General features: G+C 34.9%; 4 protein-coding genes and 1 long non-coding RNA gene across 10 annotated transcripts in view; 3 read left to right on the plus strand and 2 right to left on the minus strand.

Annotated features, from left to right (window-relative positions):
* Window positions 1-10,554, minus strand: part of LOC120360075 — a 39,254-nt gene extending 28,700 nt beyond the window's left edge. The window contains exon 1 of the long non-coding RNA XR_005576728.1: window positions 9,864-10,554. This is a non-coding gene — a long non-coding RNA (uncharacterized LOC120360075). The remainder of the gene's footprint in view (window positions 1-9,863) is intronic.
* On the plus strand, window positions 4,266-6,776 carry LOC105195018 (odorant receptor 49a). The gene is made up of 5 exons (XM_011160217.2): window positions 4,266-4,465; window positions 4,912-5,520; window positions 5,874-5,981; window positions 6,045-6,197; window positions 6,628-6,776. The coding sequence occupies exons 1-5, from the start codon at window positions 4,295-4,297 to the stop codon at window positions 6,688-6,690; spliced, it is 1,104 nt and encodes a 367-aa protein (XP_011158519.2). The 5' UTR covers window positions 4,266-4,294; the 3' UTR covers window positions 6,691-6,776.
* A 434-nt stretch (window positions 10,555-10,988) lies between the features above and the next one.
* Window positions 10,989-15,741, plus strand: LOC105195016 (ubiquitin carboxyl-terminal hydrolase 36). Of its 3 annotated transcripts, none has more exons than XM_011160214.3 (7): window positions 10,989-11,660; window positions 12,031-12,573; window positions 12,691-12,804; window positions 12,878-13,104; window positions 13,219-14,522; window positions 14,608-14,747; window positions 14,843-15,741. In XM_011160214.3, exons 2-7 carry the CDS (start codon window positions 12,081-12,083, stop codon window positions 15,205-15,207), a joined length of 2,643 nt encoding a protein of 880 aa, XP_011158516.1. In that variant the 5' UTR covers window positions 10,989-11,660; window positions 12,031-12,080; the 3' UTR covers window positions 15,208-15,741. The 3 variants fall into 3 exon arrangements, with proteins under 3 accessions (XP_011158516.1, XP_011158517.1, XP_039315668.1); XM_011160215.3 differs by having other exon boundaries at window positions 10,999-11,660; window positions 12,697-12,804; XM_039459734.1 differs by lacking the exon at window positions 10,989-11,660 and having other exon boundaries at window positions 12,435-12,573; window positions 12,686-12,804.
* A 1,152-nt stretch (window positions 15,742-16,893) lies between these two features.
* On the plus strand, window positions 16,894-18,151 carry LOC105195014. The gene is made up of 4 exons (XM_026135545.2): window positions 16,894-17,057; window positions 17,172-17,375; window positions 17,449-17,667; window positions 17,785-18,151. The coding sequence occupies exons 1-4, from the start codon at window positions 17,004-17,006 to the stop codon at window positions 18,073-18,075; spliced, it is 768 nt and encodes a 255-aa protein (XP_025991330.1). The 5' UTR covers window positions 16,894-17,003; the 3' UTR covers window positions 18,076-18,151.
* On the minus strand, window positions 17,380-24,336 carry LOC105195015 (vacuolar protein sorting-associated protein 8 homolog). Of its 4 annotated transcripts, none has more exons than XM_011160213.3 (13): window positions 24,133-24,336; window positions 23,637-23,915; window positions 23,203-23,496; window positions 22,203-22,421; window positions 21,956-22,135; window positions 21,632-21,877; window positions 21,418-21,558; window positions 20,897-21,355; window positions 20,047-20,792; window positions 19,023-19,967; window positions 18,545-18,761; window positions 18,315-18,460; window positions 17,380-18,055 (listed from the first exon to the last, which is right to left on the minus strand). In XM_011160213.3, exons 1-12 carry the CDS (start codon window positions 24,205-24,207, stop codon window positions 18,359-18,361), a joined length of 3,903 nt encoding a protein of 1,300 aa, XP_011158515.1. In that variant the 5' UTR covers window positions 24,208-24,336; the 3' UTR covers window positions 17,380-18,055; window positions 18,315-18,358. The 4 variants fall into 4 exon arrangements, with proteins under 4 accessions (XP_011158515.1, XP_025991325.1, XP_025991324.1 ...); XM_026135539.2 differs by having other exon boundaries at window positions 17,382-17,517; XM_026135540.2 differs by lacking the exon at window positions 24,133-24,336 and having other exon boundaries at window positions 23,683-23,781.
* Window positions 24,337-24,396: the final 60 nt, after the last annotated feature.

The raw sequence follows: 24,396 nt of genomic DNA on the forward strand, positions 1-24,396 counted from the left end.
TTTTTATATCAACTTATTTCTTCGATAAATCGATTGTCATTCTAAAGAGCGGTGTTTAAAAACATTAGAGACATTATTTTATGCTTGCTGTTTAATGTTAAACAGGCGGATAAAATAATATTTTTAATGAAATTTCTAACGGTATTTCTAAAGCTTCTGAACGCTGGAAAATTCTAAATCAGGAAAATTCTAAACAATAAAAAATTAAAAATATGTAATATTGTACCAAGATACAGTGTTTCTTTTAAACTAAACTAATTTTTTTTAATTATTTTTATGAATAGCCATATTACAGCCACTTTTTTTCTTCCACCAATTATGAAGTACATTAAATTTTTATAAATCACGCCCTAAATGATAAATATTTCATTATTATGAGTCTAGAATCTGTTAAACAACATTCTGACAAATGTAATCGTTCAAGTGTCAATAGAAAATATTAATTTTACACAAAATTATTCAATAAAATAAAAATGAGTGATATATTACCCTCTTCTCCTCTAATGAGCTGAGTAAATTTGTAAGCAATTACCTTACAATTTCCGAGTGAGTTACTTTCACTTTTGCCAGTTTTTAACAACAAAAATAATTTTAAATTGTTTTAAATAAAATTTAGATATTATAAAATTTATTTAAAATTATTAAAAAATTAAAAAGTATTAATTATTGTTTCAAATATGTCAGTTAGATGTTTAGTGTAGTAAAATTGATTTTTTTCCAACTTTTACTGATTATTATTGTTACGCTGTTAATGATTAATCTATATTATAAACAATGACTTTACTTATTATTGTGTTTCTCTTTTGTTTACATCTAAAAAAAAATCGGTGTCTAAAATAATAATTACATGGTTTTTTTTGTAGCACGTAAATGTATATAAAATTGAAAAATAAACAGTTCTGCATGTTCACGTGTGGTAATGAGATTTTCAAGTTACACTGACCTACTCTATAGGGAAAATATGTCAATATCACATATATACTAGCGAGGAAAGTTTCAAGTGAATGAACGGGACCCTCTTTCATCCAAACGCTTATACCCTCAGGCTATCGAACCTTCATTAATACTGTAACGCTCGCGTGACATATGTAGCTACCTAACGGCGATATCGCAGTACCGCCGACAATGCTTTGATTGACAATAGAGAGTTCTCTTACTTATCTTATAAATAAAAGGAATTGTAAATCTGTCTGCATCAGTCAAATAAGGAAAGATATTGCTAACCCTGATGATATATCTGCAACTCGAAATCTATAACTTCGCCGTCTTACCATTCTGTTTGAAGTGCAATTTTTCTTATGTTTATAACTTGTCTATGGCAGTGATTTTAAATTATAGTGCGGTCAAACTCGGTCAAACTCTTGAATGACACATTAAATTTGCTACAAGATAAACTATTACTTTCTCAAAGCTTTGATAATGTAAAAGATATTCAATGACAAGCTTCTTCATTGCGCATACGTGCGCATTTGGATAGTTAAATAAAAGTTGAAATAAATATTCGCTTTCACACACAAATTTTAAAAGACAGATAACGACACAGAAATTATGTGTTTTTCTGATATCTCAGATTAAATTTTCTTAAATTTCGAGTGATGTGAGATATATACGAAAATTAAAGTTAAATTTACACTCAAATATGAACACTAAGCTACAGAGCCAATGTCACAACCTTTTAAACTTTCGAGCGCCTCTTACGTCTATAAAATATAGACATTGAACTATAATACGTTGTTTAAAAAATCCATAGGTAAAATCCATAATTTTGTGGTTCTCTTCTGTGTTATAATCGGAAGCAAGGTTGGATAATATTTATACATAAAATATAAATAACCCAAGTAGTAAACAATATTTTTAAAAACATTTTTAAAAACGTAAACAATAATGGATTAAATATTCTTTATTTTATTAAAAAAGCGTTTATTTTTATGTTTGTCAAATAAATATTTTTAAAACATTTTAAAAATGTTTTTAAAACAATTTAAAAACATTTATATTTGATGTTAAAAGATACATTTTTTTTTTCAAATGTTGAAGTAAACGTTTTCCAACGTTAAAAAATATCTTTTTACTAGAACAAATGTTTTTATAATCAAATAAAAAGCACTTATTTAATCTATTATTTTGAACGTTTTTAGAAATGTTTTTCAAATGTTTTAAAAATATTTTTAAAAACATTGTTACTTGGGAACCCATATCACGTGTATATTATGTAAACAATGTTTAACGTGTCATCTATGAAAACAATAATTAATGAATTATAATATATCAATGAAATAATAATATTGTATTTACAACTGTCAAGTATTGCTCGTACTGATGTAATTCTAATTCTTTGTTTTCATTGACAGTTAATGAACGCTACAATGCTTACTTTTTTCTACTGTAATCTAGTGATAAAGATCAATAAAAATGCACGCTATAGTTTATAAATGCAGCAGCAAACACGAAAAATCATTACATTATTAAGTGAATATAATAATGAAAGTAAAAACGTGCATTATTAACATATCCTATTGCATTATTTATACATATATCATTTAAATATCATTTTATGATGTTTGCATTTCATCTTTAGTTTCCTCAAATGGCAACTGATGTGCAAAATAATAATTACAAGTTTAACGGAAATAGATAAACTTACGGAAAATTGTGAAATCCCAACCATCAAATCCGCACGTATGCTTATGTTTAATAATAAAGTGTCTTCGAACATTGATTTAGCAAAAATAAAAAAAAAAGTATACTTATATTGTGGACGTATAAACGTGAAAAGTAACGAGCACAAACGTTTGAACGAAACCCTCTTTCATCGAGACGTCTGCTTATATCTTTACGCTACGAAGCTCCAAGTACGAATGCTCTCCCGCTCGCATGCTGTGCACGCAACTGACAACGATATACTGATAACGATCGATAACGCTGATTCTTCTTTACATCATATAAGGAAAGAGAATTGTAAATCTGTCTACCTTAAATCAGTTAAATGAGAAAAAAGTCTGCAATTCAGACGAAATATATAGTACAACACACGTGGTCTCGAGATACGTCTTGCCATTCTCTTTGAAGTGCAATTTTTCTTATATATCTACAGCTTACCTATAGTCCTAAATTATTGTAGCCCGTTTCATCCGAACTTTATAGAACTACACGTAAAATTGGCTACAAAATTGATCATTAATTTTTTAAAGTAATACGTCTCGACGGACGATACGTATACCTAAAACGATAGACGATAAAAAAGAGAGTTCAACGTAAGTTGCTTCAATGTAAGTTGCAATCCTTCAAAAATTTGAATTTCCAAGGTAGAAGGTAAAGTCTCTTCCTCTCTCTTGATTTGGTGCCATTGTCAGTAAATCCGTCGTACCGAACGTATCATATGCACTACCTGATGTTTCTTATTGTTAGTTGAAAGTTTTCTAACGAGAAAGTTTATCTTGAAACCTGCATACTGTGCGACAAGTAATTTTAATATGACATATACGTTTCTCAGATCTTTATGAAGTGTGACAATCTTCGAAAGTGTACCGTGTTTTTTAAATAAGTTTGAAACACATCTGAATTACTATACGGATAAAGATTATAATAATAACATATGGCTCCTAATTATGGAATTATAAAATTTTATTTGTTCTAGGTTTTATAAATACAGCTGTAAATGTTAGTTGATATTATTGATCCAATTGCTAATTATATTTTTAATATAATTAAAAATGTTTAATCGTTCAACTTAACGATTAGCGTTAACGTTACTTATAACTAATGTTTGAGTTATACCGTGTCCTCTACTAAGACTTAAAAAAATTAATTTGTGGCCAAAAAATAATTAACGTGTCATTCTATAGATTTTGTATGAAACAAGCTACAATTTAAGTTGGGCTAGATAATTATCATTATCGTCATTAAAAACACAAGAAAATTCAAGTTTTGTAAAAAAAGTAAAATATTAAAAAAATAGAAATACAAAGATATTTGCTATTCTTAAGCAAATTTTGATTCCTTTTTTGCAAATACTAAATCAAATGTATGTACTACAGAAAGATCTAGCTATAACTGAATAAGACTTGTCTGTAAGTACAAGTGTTTTCACACGTCGATCTATATTCTCTTTAAAAAATTTTAGTTTTTCTGACATTCTAAAATATTAAGTTTTTCCAGTTGAAAAGATTTTTTGTCCATGATTCTTTGAGTTCTTCAGTATATGAATATTACTATGGTTGATAAACGATTACAAGAGTATCGCAAGTATCAACGAATAACTAAGATTCTACTTATCATCAGTGGTTGTTGGTACATGCCCACAAAATCTGGCAAGTCCACGCGCTACTGGCCAGTGTGTGTGATTTTGCTAATGATCATGTTCATAACACTGACCTTGCATACGGCCTATGTCTTTAGACATAAATTGGTAAATATGATGAAAATGATAGGCTTGACTATATCTGCAGTTAGCGCTACTATCAAGGTACGAATTGGAAAAAACTCATTATATATTTAGAGAACAAGATCTAAGATTTAGAGAAATATCTTATATTATATTAATATGTTTACACGCTAAACTTGAACGAACCAAAGATTACAAAATTATAGTTTTCAGTTAATAATAAATCCAAAAATATATCCTTCTCTACATGTATTTTTGTGAATACTGACAATCGTTAAAAAATCACCCGGAACAAAAAAAATATTCGTATTAAAAATTAAGAATATTCATTGTCAGTGCGCTAATATATCGGTCAGACTTTTAATAAGCATTTTTTGCAACGTTATTTTTTACAAGAAAAAAAATTTTAATTTAAAATTAAAATATAAATGTAATTAACCAATATTAAATAATATATTAAATGTAGTCACTCACACTTTTTTGATTCGCCAGAAGAAAAAATATGCATCTCTGATTTTTTGTTTAAGGTGTCAAGCTTCCTGATAAATCGCAGCTCTCTGATTAATAATCACAAGACGCTAAATGATTTTTATGAGGAGGAGCTTGTGCAAAACGAAAAAATCCGGACGATAATATTTTCGCCCCTGCGTGCAACGTACACCCTAGCGTATACATATGTCATCATTATGATAGGATTGATCGTGGGAATATTTCTGTCTCCGTATATATTCATAATTCGTAATCTCTCCCACTTCCATTCAGCTACAAATTACACCCTGCCGCTCAGCAGGGGATACGGTTACTTTTGGACCGTTCCGGATAATATTTTGTGTCATCTCCATTTGATCCTCGAAACGGCTATGGTGATGCTCAGTTGCATTACGACGTGCGGCGTCGAGTGCGTTTTTAGTTTGTTTGCCTATCAGTTGGCCTCGACCGCGCGCGGTATGATTTACAGGCTCACGAATCCTCTGCCTAATGAGAAATTTTCGGATCTGTTAAAAACGTGCATTAAAAAGCATCAGAAGTTGCTGCGATGCCGCAACATACTGGAAAAAGTCTATGGACCCATCCTCCTTTGGCATATTATCTCCAATGCTATGCTTCTTTGCTCGCTGATATACGATGTTACAACAGTATGTAGATACCAAATCAATATTTGATTTTTTATGATTTAATTTTTATTATGCTATATGTATAACAAATATTATGGTAGTACAATTAATATTGCCATGTTACAGATTACTAATGTAAAGCCAGATTACAAATAAACGTATTTTGATTTTACATTTTTGAAAAACGTTTGCAAATATCAAAAAAAGCAATGTTATACTTTTATAGCAGAGCCTAATATAATTAAAGTAAAATTAAATAATTTGTAATAATTTTTGCTTTAAAAAATATAAAAACAAAAAAAATGTGTTGCGCTGCTAGTTTTGTATTCTATTGCGTAGAGAATTACGTAAATAATAATAATAAATATTTGCAGGAATTTAAATTTACTTTTTTCAACATACTTATGTCTCTGACATACTCTTTAATAAAGCTGCTTCAAATGTTTATGTACGCATGGAACGGCACTGTTATTACAAATGCGGTAAGTTTTAATGATTTAGTAAAACAATTATTGTGATAGAAAGTTAATTTTATATATATTTAGGGCGATAATTTTCGTAATGGAGTATACTTTGGCGAGTGGCCTAAATCTGATCTCGATCGTCACGTAAGAACAAATGTTATTCTTACGATGATGCAAAAACCAATGACTATATACGCAATTTTCTCTCCCGTCGAGATAGTCATGTTCACAAATGTAAGTGTTTTAAATTATAATCGGCCGTGTAAGTATGAATGATAGCTCTCACGACCATCGAATCATAATCTGTTTTATCGCTCTAACGACGCTCAATGTTCTAAAATAGTATTTATGTTTTTTTTTTGTATGAAAAGTATGAATCCAACACTGTCCAGCAAAAAAATAAAATTATTTTAAACGGAATCTATATATTACAAAATTTATAATCATAAATTTTAAAATAAGCAATAAAACTGAAAATTACGAAATTTTAATTATTTTTTCAAATACGATAATTAAAAATTCATTTTATTCGTACAGCCCACTTTTTGAAATTTCTATCAATTTTACTTTTTTGCAAAATAATAGAACGTGTACATACATCTGCTAATAGTATTCACAAATTTACATTTTTTGTATACTAATACTATTTTGTTTTTATTGGCAGTTTGTAAACGCTACAATATCCTATTTCTTCCTGTTACAATCTATTGATGATAAAAGCGAATAAAAATGTTCTATCTATGTCTCGTAAACTCTGGCAAACACAATATTACGTTAATAAGAGAATATAATTAATAAAGTACAATCAATGTTTTATTATTTTTTTATTATTACACTATTGGGATTTTAAATGTTTAAACTATTTGTATTAAAATACATAAATGATTGAGAGGATTATTTTCCATCCAGACGTCTGTTAACACAGTTATGTTCACCAATGTAAGTATTTAAATTATAATGGGCTGAGTAAATTTATATGTAAGCAATTATCTTATAATTTCCGTCTAAGATACTTTCACCTTTGCCATTTTTTAACAAAATAATTTTAAATTGATTTAAATAAAATTTAGATATAAAATTTATCTAAAATTATTAAAAAATTAAAAATATGAATTGTTACACTGTTAATGGTTAATCTATTTTATAAACAATGACTTTACCTGTTATTGCGTTTCTCTTTTCTTTATATTTAAAAAAAATTTGTGTCTAAGATGATAATTACATGGTTTTTTTTTGTAGTACGTAAATGTATATAAAGTTGAAAAATAAACAGTTCTGCATGTTCACGTGTGGTAACGAGATTTTCAAGTTACACTGACCTATCGTATAGAGAAATTATGTCAATATTACAGATATACCAACGAGGAAAGTTTTAAGTGAATGAACGGGACCCTCTTTCATCTAAACGTTTGCTTATACTTTATACCTTCAGACTATCAAAACTTCATCAATACTGTAACGCTCGCATGACATGGTATGTAGCTACCTAACGGCGATATCACAATATCATGGACAATATCATGCTTCGATTGACAATATAGAGTACTCTTACTTATCTTATAAATAAAGGGAATTGTAAATTTGTCAAATAAGAAAAGATATTGCTAATCCTAATGATATATCTTATGCAACTCGAAATCTATGGTTTCGCAGTCTTACCATTCTATTTGAAGTGTAATTTTTGTTATACCTATAATTTGTCTATAGTAGTGATTTTAAATTATGGCCCGTCTCTTGGTCAAACTCTCGAATGACACGTTAAATTTGTTACAAGATAAACTATTACTTTATCAAAGCTTTGATAATGTAAATGACATTCAATGAAAAGCTACTTCAAAGTAACTGCTATAAGTTTCAATAGTTCAATAACAGGATTTTTGATACAAGATGTACCGAATAAGTTAGAATAAAAAATTATGACTATCAAATCATTTCCAGCTTTTATCACACGCATTCACTTGATTGTAATATTAATAATTTATTTTTGTAAAAATAGAAAATAGAAAATTAAAAAAAATATAAATATAAAGAAATGTAAATTTAACTGCATTAAAAAAAATTGTTGTGATTTATGTAAATATGTTATTAATAATATTCAAGTAAATTAAACATTCTAGAATTTATGTCAAATTTTTAAGACTAATTTCCAGGATAATTAAAGTTAATCTGGGTAAAATTTATTTCTTCAAATTTGTGTCAATTTTATTTCTCGCAAAGTTTGAGAAATTTTTTATATCAACTATTAATATTCACACAATTTTACACTTATTGCATATTGATGTAATTCCAACTATTCTTATTGTTGTTCGTAATGAATATTGCAATCTTATTTTATTCTTACAATCCTATCTTTACAATAAAGACGAATAATAATGGATGCTACGGATGATGCTTATAGTGAATATGTAAAATTGCTATAATATGAGAATATTTATCATTAGCATTATTGTATAATTGTTATTATCTTATGTTACAATAAAATTATTGTTTATTTTTGTTTTGGCACAAAAAGAGATTTAACAATTTATAGAGTTTGAAATCAGAAATCACCGTCGTGAGAATAAATATAGAAAATATATACTTTTTTTTTCGTTTTTTTTATGTTTTTAAATATAAGAAATTCAGACTATTTTCCTTATTATCATAAGAATTCGTTTAAATAGATTTTATTATTTTTAGAATTTTATTTAACTAAAAATTCACTGTTAATTTAATTTATTAAATGCTGTTATGTATAACGTATATTTAAATTGTATGTATAAAAATGTACTTTAATTTATTGATTTTGTAGTAAGAAATTGCAGGCGTGTAACTTAATAATTCCTTCGTGATGAAAAATTTTTATTAGATACGTTATATTATATAAATAAGAGACATAATTGTGTCATCAATTTCAATATTACGTCTACATGAATTATTTACACGTGTAATATTAAAATTGATGGTACAATTATGTCCCTTATTTATATAATATAACGTACCTAGTAAAGATTTTTTATCACGAAGGAATTATTAAGTTACACGCCTGCAATTTCTTACTACAAAATAAATAAATTAATGTACATTTTTATACACACAATACACATATACGTAATAGCAATATTTACACAAGACACGAATTTTTTAAATATATAGACAATAGAAACAATACAAGCAATGTAATTTTTTTAATTGGCTAACAAATAAAAGTAATTAAATTTTAAGATTATAAATACTGGTTTAGTATTAATAAATTAAAAATATATATAATGTTAAAATTTAAAAAACAAAACATAATTTTCACTATTTCTGAATCTTTTATGATTCATAGATTATTATTTACATAGATGACAGGAAAAATGTAATTTATGAGCTATAGACGTAGATATATTTTAGATGATTATATTTTACGTGTAAACCCTCAACCTTAATCAGCGAGGTTAATTAGATAGACAAAGACAAGCAATAATTAATCTGACAACCGTCTATTTTTCTATTTAATCTAATCTTAAATTACACTAGAGAAATTATTTACGAAATTTATACGTATAGATATTTCCGGGATTTATTTTACTTCCAATACAACATTGAATGAGTTTTTTAGAAGCTCTTTAGATAGAAAGAGACAGTAAACGTGACGTATCTATTATCTTCTGTCTCTTTTTTTCCGAAAGTGCTCGAAATGACGTATTCAAAATGGCGGACTATTATTGCATTCGCATTCCGCGCATGCCGCGCGCAAAAAAAAATAAATGAAAGATAAAGACAGAAAATATTCTCCATTATCTCAAACTTTATTTTATTTAAATGGCGTATTATAAGAATTGATGGAATTTATACGCAGTGAGCTCAAATTGCGGAAATGCAAATGCAAAATCACGCACAAAAAAATGATGTCAATTAATAAAATAATGTGCTCACCGAGCTGCTACACAAGGACACCGCGCCTAGCCGCGCTTAGCCATGCCGCGCTTCTTCTCCCTGAAACTCTGTCGACATCTCGTTCTACTGTTCACGAGCCGTATGTTGTACATCAATGACATCGTCCAATATTCTATTTGGCACTCCTGATTTTAATATTCCCGCGAATATTGCACGCGAGCGCGAATAAAAGGCAAACCGCGCGAGTTAAACTTGTCGCGACGCAGCAGACGCTAATATTGTACACTTGCAATTATTTCTATCGCATTACAACGTATGTAGACGGCGACTTTTGTCTTAAGACGATTACCCGCTACTACAATGTATTCGCCATCGTATCTAAGCGCAACTTGCACTTGAAAAAGGCGAAAAGAACGGAGCACGGAAGCAGCCAACCGACGCGGCGCAGCGGTAGTTTGGAAAGAAAGATGGCGCGAGAAGAGGAGCGACGCGAGTCGAGAGAGACCACAGTGGCCGACGTGTGACGTCACGTCATGTCTCGCACGACGACTAATCGCGATTCATTCTCGAATTTCTTTCAAGATATTTGTGAAACACGATGTACATTGTAGATTACACTTTACGCGTATATAAACCTTGCTGTTGGGCATAGTTATTAAAATAAGATAAATAATATTGTAGAAAGATATATACAAAGATTTCTGATCTAGATATCGACCTTATCGACCGCATCTCGAAAGTAATCGAAAAGATGCTCCAACTACCGATAGCCAATCAATGGGCGCGAACGCGGCTACCAATCGTATTCCTCCGCGCGGTCGCGCGACAGTTTTCCGAACGCAGCCGCGCCACTGCGCCAGCGGCCAGTTCCTTTCGATAGGTTAAGTGCAGACGGGAGAGCGCTTCTGGTGGCAAGAAGATCCGAGAGGGCGAGGAATCCGTAGTCGGGATCGAACGGCCGTCGAAAGATCGATCGTTCGGAGCACGAGCGACGTGGTGCGACGGCCGTCGAACAATCGGAGAGAGAAAGAGAGAGAGAGAGACGCGGCAACGGCTTATTCGCAGAGACCGCCGTCGGCCGTCGTCGGCTCGACTCGCGCCTGCGCGCGCGGCGGTCGAGCCGACCCTTCCCTCTGCCCTCGTGCGTGTCTCAACGCCGCCGGGGAACCATCTTGCGCGACGTCCAATTTTCCCGCGTGCTAACGAAGCGCTCGCAGGAAGCCGTTCCACGGAGATAGCAGCGAATGCAAATGGCTGTCACGGCCGTGTGTGCGTGCTCGCCTATCGTGTCCGCGTGTTCGACGTGCGAACGTATCGCGATATCGTCGCGCGCGATCGATATGTGATGACCGGCGTCGACCGTCGGACATCGAGCTGGTGCTGTTTGCGCGCCGCGCTGTAAACGTGTCTCATCCGGCTGCGTCCGGCATTACCGCCTTACGTACGCGTGCACGCGGGAAATCCGTTCGTGACGGGTGAGAGACCGAAGGTGAGTGAGTGAGTGAATGAGTGAGCGAGTAAATGAGTGAGTGAGTGAAGGGGAGAGAAAGAGAGAGAGAGAAAGCGCTATCAGCGAGGACACGCGCCCGCTCGGCCGCTCGCGCGCTTGCACGTGTGTGTGCGCGCGACCTCCGCAGCGGCAAACGACTCCCGCACTCCCGCCCGCCGCCGCCCGGTAGCCTCGTATCCACTGTCGCGTGTGTCGAGACTGAACCCGCGACATCGCGCGCGATTCCGCCGCCCGCGTGTCAAAAACTGAGGAAGCTCCACGCCAGATGGTCGCCGCGCTCGTCTCGACGGTAACCCGCCCGGTGATCGCTGTACGTCAGCGAGCAGGTAAACACTCTTCCGAAACGTTATCTCCCGCACCCTCGCGTGTCTTTCCAACGATCGCTCCAGTAAAATCGATCCATCTCGAAGTACCTTGTTTATCTTATAAACGCTTGTGAGCGAAACGTGTCACGATATTGGCTATAATTCTTAACATTGACTCTCACGCTCGATCGCTTCTATCTTTGTAAAATTCTCATCTTCGCGGACAATCGAGTGGTCATATCTTATTTCGCACATATACGTATAATATTTCATATAATGTAATTTTTAAAACTACTATATTTCTTTAAAATCTGTTTTTTTATAACGTTATCAATATGGTGCGCACAGAGATGAAATATAATTACACCTCATAGTTTATATTTTATTATAGGTGTATCTGCTTAACAAAGATTAGGATAGAAATTTCGATCGGTGAGCAAAATGCCTGCGGTCAGCGTCTGCGATCCTATCGCAGCCAGGCTCCATTGCGTTCTGAACAGCAGTCCGTCCAAGACCACGGACGATCTGTCGCTCGAGCTTGTGAGCAATGCCTCACGGATCATGCAGACGGAAATCCGTTATGAAGAATTAAAGGATTTCCAGGCGACGAGTCAGGTGCAAGCTAACTGCAACATTTTCCTCAACTTGTCCTCTTCTGAGAATTTAGAAGGAAACAAAGCAAAGGATGGTGTAGGCTTCAAGAAGAAGAATGATGCGAGCAAAGGACCAGTTTTGCCAGAACCGGCTGTCACTCTGTACTCTCCCAAGAATGTTCATCTCGGGTGGAAAGGCACCTGTCCAATTGGAGCTGGCATGTACAATGTCGGGAATACCTGTTACCTAAACAGCACTCTCCAGGCATTGTTTCATGTTCCGGCTCTCGTCAATTGGTTGCTGTCTGACACACATCATAATTCCAAGTGTGAACAAAACAGTAAGTTCCTGTGCTATACCATTGTGCCTTTAGTTTATTGCTTGTATGCATCTTCAGAAATACATTATACAACATTATAATAGCATAGTTTTGTATGGTGTTTTGATAATAGGATAGTTTTAGATGGCGGTGGGGAATGCCTTACGTGTGCAATGGCCAAGACTCTACAGTTCAGCCATCAGAAGTCTGGTGGTGCGATCAAGCCGTTTTACATATATAATAAGCTAAAGCGTACGTATTCACCTCTAATGATAAATTTACCATAGAGCATAGATAAATATTGTAAAAGATAATATTTCTACAGTCATATGCCGAACTATGGTGCCTGGACAACAAGAAGATGCTCACGAATTTTTACGCTATTTATTGGAGGGAATGGAACGCGCGTATCTGACTAGGCATAAAGCGACTAAATTGGATAGCTACTCTAAGGAAACAACTCCTATTAATCAAATATTTGGTGGCTATATACGTACTGAAGTAAAGTGCCTGCAATGTCAACACGTATCTACCACGTTTCAACACTTTCAAGTAAGTAATAAATCCTATATATATATATATTTTTTTTTCCCCCATACATTTATCTGTAAAGTGATTAAAAGGAAATTTTTATTTCTATTTACAAACATCTATAAATTTTAACAGGACTTACTTGTGGATATACGAAAGGCAAATACTCTGGATGAAGCATTAAATAGTTACTTCAGTAGAGAACAATTGGATAACAATGACTATAAATGTGAAGCCTGTAAAAGAAGAGTTCCTGCCACCAAACAATTCACGTTGGAACGCCCGCCAAAAGTGTTGTGTGTACAGTTGAAACGATTTAGCTTTTTAGGGGGAAAAATATCTAGACACATTGGTTTTAAACAGACTATAGATATGGGCCAATATTTGTGGAGAGAACCATGCGAATCTCCTAAACAGCTAACTTATAAACTCATGTCGATGGTGACGCACATGGGTCCCTCTGTAAATTGCGGCCACTATACGGCGGTTGCGCAAGTGTCGAGCGGTCAATATTATTCCTTCGACGACTCTTGCGTTCGTCCAATAAGCCTTAATAATGTATTAAGTACAAACGCGTACATAATGATTTTCGAGATGGAGAACTATAGCCAAAATCAACAGAACGCGAAAATGAATGGCATAGCATCCGCGAAGAATGTGCCGAATTCGCTATCGAATTCTACGAATAAGTCTCTCATATCCAAAGCCTCAACGTCAGGTGGATGCTCTACGAATGGATCGTCAAGTGGATTGTCAAATGACCTCGGTAATTCGAGTAAACCGACGTTAATTGGTCCGCAACTCCCGCCACAAAGAAATATAGAATTGAATCTTCCTGTACAAAAATCTAATGACACTGTTAGTACACAATTATCACAGAAAATGCAAGATAAGACGCAGCCAAGACTAGTTGTACACATTAAAAACGGAAAAGTTCTAAATGGAAACAGTTTGGTGCCCTACGATGGTTCCAGTGAGGAAGAGGATAATTATTCTCCTGGAACAGGGACTTTGAAAAATCAAACGTCGAATACCACATCTCGAATTAATGTTACGAACGGTGTGCCAAAATGCCTCGCGAAAGATGTAGCAAAAACAACCTCCAATTTTAAAGAATCACCGAAAATTAATTCCAAGAGTAATACCAACGGCGTATCGACAACGATGAAAGTTACGATTGTAGACTGTACAAAAACGCAAAATGGATCTAACAGTAACGGTCGAATAAGTACATTGAAACATCAAAATGGGAAAATAGAAACAAATGGTCAATCGGAGCAGCGCGATAAGGATAAGTGGCGCCAAACCAGCAAAATTAAAAATGGACAGGAAGAGACTGTATCTACGAAGGCTGCAACCAACAACTTTAGAAGCTGGACAATCATGGATGGTTCCAATCACAGTGGATCAACCAACGAATGGTTGTGCGCTGATAATAGGTAAATTCTTTTACATATCTATGTTATAATTCTTTATAATGATGGTAAGATGATGAACAAAAAAAATATCTCGTGTTTTTTCTAGGGAGGATACTAAAGCAAGTCAAAGTGGTCATACGACACCGAGTGCTGCGGCTGTGCGCGATTTTAACGGTACCAATCGCTCGGATCACACTCTTTCATATTTAATGAAAATGTCTCATCGTGGATATGGCAGTTCCTCTGGTTAGTATGTCTGATTATAAAAGTTTAAAAGCAAGAGTCAATCTAATTATAGGAAGGTAAAAAGGTCTGTTATAATTTCGTATCTTCAATTTTAGTAACGAGTTGGAATGGCAATAGAACGCAACTTGATCACGATGTCGATAATGATAGGAGAGAGGAGCGTAAACGTCATTTTAATGCAGACGACGACGAGATAGATAAAGGTCGGACAAAGAAGGTCAAGAATCACACAAATCGTCGGTCATACGAAGAGAGGTCTAGTACAAGTTACAATTCATTCCAAGAGTACCAAAATAAAACGTGGAATCGATCACTTAACGGTTATCACCATCATCACCATCATCATCATCATAATAATCACAATCACCGAAGATATTATAATACCTCTTACGCGCGATCACGGCACGGGAACAATTATAGACCGCCACATTATAGATATCATTCTCATAGATATCCATAGATATCGCTAACGTGCTCACTCTTGCTGTTGATAGCGTGAGCGACGATGGCAGAAGTGAACAGAGAAAGATTTTAGGATATCGACAATTTGAAGAGCAACCCATTTTAATAGACTGTGTGATTCAAGCACTGATTGATTTTCATTTGTAAAATAATAATCATTTTTCGATATGAAAGTGAATTTAGAAGTAAACTGTTGGATTTTGACAGTTAATACATTCATTCAAATCTCATGATGATTCATTTATGGTGATTCATTCAAGAAACATAATACATGTTCCTGATAAACTTGTGGCGTTTTTTACCTCTGTTGCATAAGTTTGGTACACATGTATATTGTACGAATCGATCCATGGGGGATGAGTATCAATTGTACCATTTTGTGTTCAGTGTGGATTACTGTAGAAAATTTTTTCTGATCATGATATACAAACAGCTAACTGTAGTTTTAAGACATATTCACCATTAAATTCTCATGAAATCTTTGCAAAACAAGTTTATATGCTGATAAATATAAAAATTAAATTAATATAAATTAACTTGAATACAATTATTATTTAATACAGCCTTGTTAGGGTATAAATTTTAAACTTATTTTTTTTTTAGGAAAAAAAAAACAAAATATAAATAATATCTAAATTATAATTAACTTAAATGAATAATACAAAGTCACATTTAGTAAATAAAAAAATAATTGTTGCTAGATTATTAGTTATCTGAAATATCTTATAAATCTTTATTATATTTGATTTCTTTTAGAAACAATAATAAAATAAAATGGGAAAGTTTTATTGGCAATATATATCGATGAATAATCTTAGTTGCAATATACATAAAAAAAGGAAAGATAAAAAAAGTGCTTTTGTATTAAACTGAATACATGAAATTTAAATAATACGAAAGCAATTTATCCTTCTAAGAAAATAAAATATACTTTAAAATATAAATTAAATTGCATATATATGATATATATGTAATAATCCGTCCTCTTTTTAGTAGAGGTACTCTTCCCCCTGTTATAAACAGTGTTAAATGAGACAACACTTCTACGAAACTAGTTGTAATAATTGAATTTGTTGTGGCGTTTGGAAGCAGAATGCGCAGATATCAATCAGCATATTTGATGGCAGTATCGCGCTATTTTCTTTTACTATAAATTACACTACATACCTGTCAGTAAGTGCGAATTTAAACGTGTTTTTATGTGTTTCTACTGCGATTATTAAGATAACTGTATAACTAAATAAGTAACATATAGTTATAACAGTTAATAATATTAATAATACCGAATATGTAATAATATGTACATTACTTATGATATGAGCCGAGGAGTGCTTATAATGGTAAGAAATCACTATTAACAGTTAAAATTACATAAAAGCCATAAGTTAATTTTTTAAGCGACCGTGAAAGAGTCAATTCTCAATTATCTCATCCCTACGATACCTCATTACATCATTATCCGATAAAAAAAAAGAAGGAATGCTAGCCGAACGTAAAGATGTCGTATATTATCAATGAAATTAATACGCGATGTTATAAAGTGACTTATATGCTATACAAGCAAATCAATGCCAGATTTATGTACATGTATGAAAGGAAAACAATGTCGTTTATATAAACCATAACAATCAATAAAAAGAAACCAACTGAATATATCTACCTTCTGAAGAAAGAACACTATCGCATTTCGGACAATGTTGAGTTGGCTATGGAAATATGTATTTGTTTAACAGTCAATTTGAGGACGATATATATATACCTGAAATAAAGTAATAAACTTGATAAACAACCATCATGACGATTGACAACGTATCGACTCACGACATCATGCAAATTCTCGAAAAAAATGTGAGTTTAATGTATAAACGTCGGAACATAAACTCTTATCTCGTTTACACCGTTTTGTCCAGAAATGATGTGCAGTCAAATGAATTATACATGATTGATATATTTCCTATATAGGTGGGCATTCTCAAGTCGGAAGGTCACGGTCCAGACGCTGCTCTTGATTTCCGTGATAAGTTCGAGTTGTTTGGTAAACTGTCGTGCAATTTAACAGATAAACTTCAGTCGTTATTATATTTATCTGAAAATTATACTTTCGCGAGCGACTTTAAGCAATTCGTAAACGGGATTGTCGGTTTATGGAGCTCTACTAATAAGCAGGTGAAACTTTTCTATTTTACATTTATGCATTTCTTGTATAAGTATTTACAGGAATAACGCATAAATTATACAGGTTTGTGAAAAATGTTCCAAGATTCAGGTGGGCAGTCGTACGCTATCGGGGATACCGTTATCGTTGCTCCTTGAAAAGATAAAGAAAGAGAGATCTTTAACTAGGGAGTTGTTGCATATTCGCGAGACTGCATACAGTCGTGAATATCTCGCCAAGTGCTACATTTTAATAAATGAAATCAAAGATTTATTACGTAATCTCGAAAGATCCGATGATAAGGCACGTATCTACGCATACGATACATTGTATATCTGTGAAATATACATATACACACCCTATAAAATGTTCCCTTTAAGCAAAATTATCAATTAATCATTGATCCTTTTTGATTTGCAGTTACAGCAATACATAGCTATATTGAAGTTGAATCCATTTCTTATTAAGCTAGAATCTATTGTAGACACGTATATCTCAAACGTCGAAATATCACCGATCGACAAATCCAAGGATCCAAAGTTGGATGTTTTTCCAATTGTCGCGAAACTTCTCACCGGTGAATTATTGGATGAGGAACCTATGGACCCGTCTCGCGTTCTAGCGGATAACGCGCCCAAGAAACCAGTTTTCATCATTAAGATAAAACGTAGAACGGACGTTCCATCGATAGCTGTCATGGAAACAATATAAAAAATACGCAATTACGCGTTATAACAGAAGAGAATAATATAAATGTTATATAAACAATATATGTATATAATAAATACTTAATATTTCAGTAATAACTTGTATTTGGCAACGTGTCATAGACATCAACGCGCATTAAACAAATCAAATCTCGGAATGGAGCTCAATCTCTCGTTGATACTACACAAAACATATGGTACATCCATACGCATTCATTTTGGTATCTTAAAGATATTACGTACCGCTAACAAACGCGTTCATCGTTCTCGATAGTCGAAGACTAGATTTAAAAGATGCCCTCGAGGTCGGGAATGGAGCAAGACGGTGCCAGCCTTAGCGCGAGGTCTCTGTGACGTAGAAATTCTGGCGGAAGGAGCTGTTTCTTTCTCTGTGAACGCCAGGTAAGCAAAATAATATTCCTGTGGTGTAAGAAAATGTAAGATAATGAAGATACATCGCTGTTACAACTAACCGGCGGGGGCTGCGGAACAGCGTGTGCTACATTGGTAGCGACGGGCGCCCATCCTTTCGTGTTTAAACATTTGTAACACGATTTGGACTCGCCTAAACACGTCGAGTGATATCCATGACCGCAGCCGAACACCACCACGTGATCGGAACAATGCGACAACGGCTGTCTGCACACGGGACAAGTTATGGAAACATTGCCGCAGGCTCTACCGGCGTCTCTGAGTGATAGAAAAATCGCTGCATGTAGGCGATACATGTGCATGTAAGAATCAGAGTGCGAAAGATTGTCAGTTTCACGATGAACATCTTTTCTACATTGTCTTCATGTACTTTTCATCGTCAATTTAGATGAAATCTTCCCCGCTCTGTTATTAACACTGTCAGGAAAATCTTGCATCTTGAACTATTCAAAAAAAAGTTTATTGTGAAACTTGATAAACTTCTGCACTCTATCAAAAGGTAATATTTTATTCAAGTACCTCAAAGATTTTTCTAGAGCTTTGTGAAGCTCTAAGCTCACTAATCGCGCGGTAGTTTCGACTAGAGTTTGCTCGTATCGCGACTGAGTGAGCACTCCGGACAGTAGTTGCCGTATGTCACCCATCGTTCCGCTCGTTGTCGATGGATTTCGCAGAATTTGCTCTAGTATATTCGACAATATCGACGTGCCACTCAGAGATTCTAAAATTAATCGCAATAATTTGCCATTCAATATGTCCGTCTTCTGCTTGTTATTCTCGGAATGTGATCGAAACATAACTTCCACAAGAGGCATCCAATCAAGATTCCCCGCCGATCTCCGACATACCCCTGCGAGTTGAATGGCGGCGTGCACCGTCTCGCTTTCCGAAGCCTTATCTTGCCGGTACATCTCCAGCCGATCCTCAAACTCTTTTAGCAGAAGATCGAACGCGTCCTGATAATTACCAAGCTTCTCCAGCATCACTGCCTCTGCATCTTTACAATTCCATTTCTGAACGATCTTTAACGCCTCATCCAGTCTGCACCCGTGCGGCCCATTCAAATGGGCAACTACGCGCGCTGGCTCCAACTCGCACATTAACGCTAGATATCTCTCCAAGTATTCGGTTGTTAATTCTAGAGAAACGTCTTCCTCCTTGTACTGTGCGACTTGATACAATGCCCCTAGCAGCTTGTATTCCAAGTTTAAATCATCGGTAAGACTTTGCAATATCGCATCAATTTTATTTTGCAACCGTGCCGCGATTATCACGGCAAACTGAGTGGCATTAATCGTCAAGAGAGTTGAAGTGTGAATCGATATAACTTGGTCTAACGAAGCGGTCGGTAGATGCTCGAGCCAGGGCCACACGTCGTGATACCTCGATGGCTCCAAGATCATGCATTTACATACCGCCACCCAATCTTCTCGCGCACTGTACAATAATTCCGCGACTCTTATGCTGCAACATAAAAAACGTGATACGTATTGCGAAATATATATGTAATAGACCAACGAGAATAAAGCATATAGATACTTACAAATTCGCTCTATTTGCTAAATTTAATACAGTATTATCAGAAATATTGCACAACTTTTTAGAATGCAGCAATTCTAGCACAGCATTTTCTCTCTCAGTTTTTAAGTCCTTCGATAATTCTACGTGTGAATCGATGCACAATATATCTATCATTCTGTTCAAAGTACTAGATTCTAACGTAACAGTGCTTTCAGACACTTCGTGTGCGACGAAAACGAGAACCATAAACTGTTGCTCTGTCGTGATGTAATCGATATTTTTCGGAGTAAGTGGCGTACTCGGAATAACAATACTCAACAAGATGTCTATAAGCCTCTGCCGGTGCCGAAGGCCCATTTCGGACGTAAATTCTGGCTCCTGAAAGGCGATGGCTATAACGTCGAGAAAGCCCTTTGCATCGAATTGCAGTAATGTTCTCAAGTACGGATATTGCCTTTCCATGTCATTCGCTAAACTGGAATGCTGGGATAACAAGGCTCTCAGTATGTCCGCTTTCGCTTTCTGCGGCATACCTTCGGGGAGCTCGTCCTTGGGAAATCCACGACCAGCGAGGCAGCAGCTAGTGTAAACTAGAATGGCGTTGCCGAGTTTTATACAGTCACGAGAGAGGGTGGCTATTGGATCCTGCAATAAATTCTGAAGTACCGGTACCAATTGATGAATGGGCGCTGTAAAATCGCCTAGCGCCGTTGTTTGGAGATAAATCAGTGCCTCCCAAAGTCCTCGCTGACGACAGATTGTCGTTACCTATGCAGAAAAACATACGTTCTGAAATCTTAAACGTTGTAAACGTCATTTTTTTTATGTGAATTATTTATTATGAAAACTCGCGCACAAATGTTGAAACTTACTTGATGAATATCCAAGCAATCCACATTAAGTAGAACCACAATCGCTTCCAGCGAATCTACCTTGTCTTCTTGATCGTAAAGAGTGACCAATTGCTGGGCGATCAATGGCGGCAATCTTGGTTGAAGACTTCCATCTAGCAGAGGAGTTTCGAGGGCATGCAGGTAACTAGTTCTCAGTCCTTCTGACTCAAAAACTATGTCCCACAACTTTCCGAATAGCAGATCTAGATTTTCCAATTGAATACAGTAATCGACACAAGTAAGGACTATCGTATCGTAATCTATATTTTCGTCTACCAAACATTGATTTAATTCATCCATATACTGCACCAATACTTCGCAAACTTTGTCACGCGCTATTTGCTTGCGACGTTGCTTAGAACCTCGCAAGCCGATAACCGCCTTGCCTTTGTCTTGATAAAAGGAAAGGCCCAACGCTAACGCTTCGGGGAACCGTTTCTGAAAGACAATAAAACATTTTTACACTCACTGTCAGATATTTTCCATCGCTTTAAACTGACCTGCACGATCAAATGTTGCAATCTTTCAGTCCATGTTCTCATACATATTACATGTAAACTCTTTGTACCTAATAACAACAATTGCGAACCGAAGACTACAACGGTGTTGTAGCACGCCCGTTCACCGGTTAACGCCATCGCCTGTGTGCAAAATATATTTCAAATGTATTACTAAATACATTTCCCTTTCTCTTCGAGATATCACTCCTTGTACCTTGGAAACATTTCCGCCGGTAGACAATCCCTTAAAATGACTAGAAGCATAAGAAATACCAACGCGACTCATGTCTAACGTCTCCAAATTATCCTGCGCTCTTACATCTAACAAATGCAATTTCTCTTGAGCGTCCAGTACCACGAGAGATCTCGGATTTAACCACCTCAAATTGCTTATCATGTACGGCAGCGTCATCCTTCGAAGAGGAGATAGCTTTACTCGCGTACCAATTTCAGTATACACCTTGTCAACAGACAATATTCTTTAGTATTCTTAAAAGAAAACAATCGCATAAAATATAATGCAATTAAATGCCAATACTTGATAAAAATACACCACATTATCCCTTGCGAGCGCCAATACTGGATCGATCACGCGGGAGCCATCGGCCGTTTGTATCACAACTAATTGCCAAGACAGTTGTGGTGGTGCTATCGCGGCACCGGTCAACGGATGACTCAATACAACGCGCATTCGCGGTCTTATGCAGACTACAATTACCTAAGAAATAAAATAAATGTTATGTACATTTAATCGATGCTATGTTTTCGTAACTACGAAACACAACCTTTGATAATGTTGCCATTGCTACTAATGTATAATTTTTCAGTGGATGTGACGGCAAATGATTCAACAGCAAAGGCTCTAGAGTACACACTTCTCCCTTGGAGCCGCTAAACAAACATCTACTGTCGCAACCTCGTACACCCATCACTCTAGTGAAATTCAGTTCAAACACTGAACCACCACTATCACTGCACAAAGCTATTTTTGGCGAATCTGTAAACTAAAATAAACTAATTCAAAACTGTCAATTGGGCAAAACAGATTTAAGATACAATAATAGTGTATGTTTATATATATATATATATATATATATATATATATATATATATATATATATATGTATGTATATATGTATATATGAATGTATGTATGATGTATGTATGTATGTATGTATGTATGTATGTATGTATGTATGTATGTATGTATGTATGTATGTATGTATGTATGTATGTATGTATATACACTTGGAAGCACAATTAAGGGATCACCTATTCTGACTCCGAAAATAGACGTAATTCAAGAGAGTGTAACTTTGTCAAAAATAATCGTAAACAAATTTTAAGAAAAGCATTTTAAAGCTTGGAATCTCTAGTTTTGAGATTGATAAGTTATTAAACGATTTACAGATTGTTTACGAACTTATGCGGATTCAAATGGGGATGCGACAAATCTCAAAATTTTTACATGCGATTTTTATTTTGCGTCGTGGAGCTTTGCAAAATTTGGAAAAAATTTTGAGATTTGACGCATCCCCATTTGAATCCGCATAACTTCGTAAACAATCTGTAAATCGTTTAATAACTTATCAATCTCAAAACTAGAGATTCCAAGCTTTAAAATGCTTTTTTTAAAATTTGTTTACGATTATTTTTGACAAAGTTACACTCTCTTGAATTACGCCTATTTTTCGGAGTCAGAATAGGTGATCCCTTAATTTTACTTCCGAGTATATATCACATTAATTTTATGCCTATGCAAGAAATCCAATTGGTAAATTATACCTTGACATGTAACACAGCAGTGTCGAGTGGGTGTACATCAGTAAGAATTCTTAAAACTTTTCCATTACTACTATCCAACATCAAGATATGTCCTCTGACAAAACCAGCCAACACCCTGCTACCATCAAAATTGAAGCAAAGAGCTGAAACTGAACCTTGATGTCTCGCTTCCTGATCGCACCATCGCAATGTTTGCGACGAATCAAAGCCCAAAATTAAACCATGGCTAGTACCAATTACCAGCATGTTTCCCCCAGCTGCAACTGCACTAGCCAAACCAGCATTGACTCTCTCCTGTGTAATCAATTTAACAATGACAACTATTTTAGGCTTGATTACTATACACATAGAATGTAATAATTATTAAAAAATGTGTAATTTGAAGAAACTTGACTTCTGATAGCTCCGACATAATGAATGGAGTAATTGCTCACATTGGCCGATACAATTTGTGATGTTATTCCTTTGAGTATGACGTGCCTTAAGATAACACCCGAGGAGGGTCTCTGAGCGTTCTTAGAGGATTTATTTAACGAATTCAGAGATAGGTGACTGCCGATGCTGGTTGTTTCACTGCTACCAAGTTTTTCTACCAACGGTACACCGACATCGTCCTCCGTTTCCGATAGTGACTCGTAATCGGGTTCCATCAATATACTCTCTAAGGTGGGTAATTCTTCCACGATTGGTATAGCATATTCCGTATTATCTAACTAGAAAGAATGCGACATAAGTACTGTGTCAGAACAACCGGAAATTCAGTGGAAATTATAATAAGATTATGATGGAGAAAAAATATATGAATTAGAAATATAAATGGCAAACAGCGTAGTGTGATTCGTTCAAGGAGCGAACGATTGCATTACGTTACAACAATGTTTTTACAACATTGTTGCACAGGCAATCGCAGTTGCAAAGATAAAAAGGTACCTCTTCAATATCTAAATTAATAGCCTCCGTAACGAGACATTCGTCACTGTCGGATACAAATTCATTCTCGGCCATCTTATGCTTAAATAGTGTTATCACGGTCCCGGTCAAACGGTTGATCTACATACATGTGTATTTGACAACTGTTTGACACTTTTGTTTTCATACTATTCCATACATTCACGAGTGTACTTAGCACGTAGTCTATAGATGGGGGTGTGGAATCATGCCACGCGCGACCACGTCCCGTAGCTACGATTGGCT

Source organism: Solenopsis invicta, chromosome 2 (assembly GCF_016802725.1).
Source record: "Solenopsis invicta isolate M01_SB chromosome 2, UNIL_Sinv_3.0, whole genome shotgun sequence".
NCBI classification, from domain to species: Eukaryota; Metazoa; Arthropoda; class Insecta; order Hymenoptera; family Formicidae; genus Solenopsis; species Solenopsis invicta.

Excerpts from the sequence above, each read along its gene's own strand:
- LOC105195018 (XM_011160217.2), top strand. The coding sequence starts at position 4,295 with ATGCCCACAAAATCTGGCAAGTCCACGCGCTACTGGCCAGTGTGTGTG. Across the intron at positions 4,466-4,911 it reads CAGTTAGCGCTACTATCAAG|GTGTCAAGCTTCCTGATAAA; the intron begins GTACGAATTGGA and ends TTTTTGTTTAAG. Across the intron at positions 5,982-6,044 it reads GCACTGTTATTACAAATGCG|GGCGATAATTTTCGTAATGG; the intron begins GTAAGTTTTAAT and ends ATATATATTTAG.
- LOC105195014 (XM_026135545.2), top strand. The coding sequence starts at position 17,004 with ATGACGATTGACAACGTATCGACTCACGACATCATGCAAATTCTCGAA. Across the intron at positions 17,376-17,448 it reads GGAGCTCTACTAATAAGCAG|GTTTGTGAAAAATGTTCCAA; the intron begins GTGAAACTTTTC and ends TAAATTATACAG. Across the intron at positions 17,668-17,784 it reads TCGAAAGATCCGATGATAAG|TTACAGCAATACATAGCTAT; the intron begins GCACGTATCTAC and ends TTTGATTTGCAG.
- LOC105195015 (XM_011160213.3), bottom strand. The coding sequence starts at position 24,207 with ATGGCCGAGAATGAATTTGTATCCGACAGTGACGAATGTCTCGTTACG. Across the intron at positions 23,916-24,132 it reads TTAATTTAGATATTGAAGAG|TTAGATAATACGGAATATGC; the intron begins GTACCTTTTTAT and ends CATTCTTTCTAG. Across the intron at positions 19,968-20,046 it reads TTAGCAAATAGAGCGAATTT|CATAAGAGTCGCGGAATTAT; the intron begins GTAAGTATCTAT and ends TTTATGTTGCAG.
- LOC105195016 (XM_011160214.3), top strand. The coding sequence starts at position 12,081 with ATGCCTGCGGTCAGCGTCTGCGATCCTATCGCAGCCAGGCTCCATTGC. Across the intron at positions 12,805-12,877 it reads CATATATAATAAGCTAAAGC|TCATATGCCGAACTATGGTG; the intron begins GTACGTATTCAC and ends ATATTTCTACAG. Across the intron at positions 13,105-13,218 it reads CCACGTTTCAACACTTTCAA|GACTTACTTGTGGATATACG; the intron begins GTAAGTAATAAA and ends AAATTTTAACAG.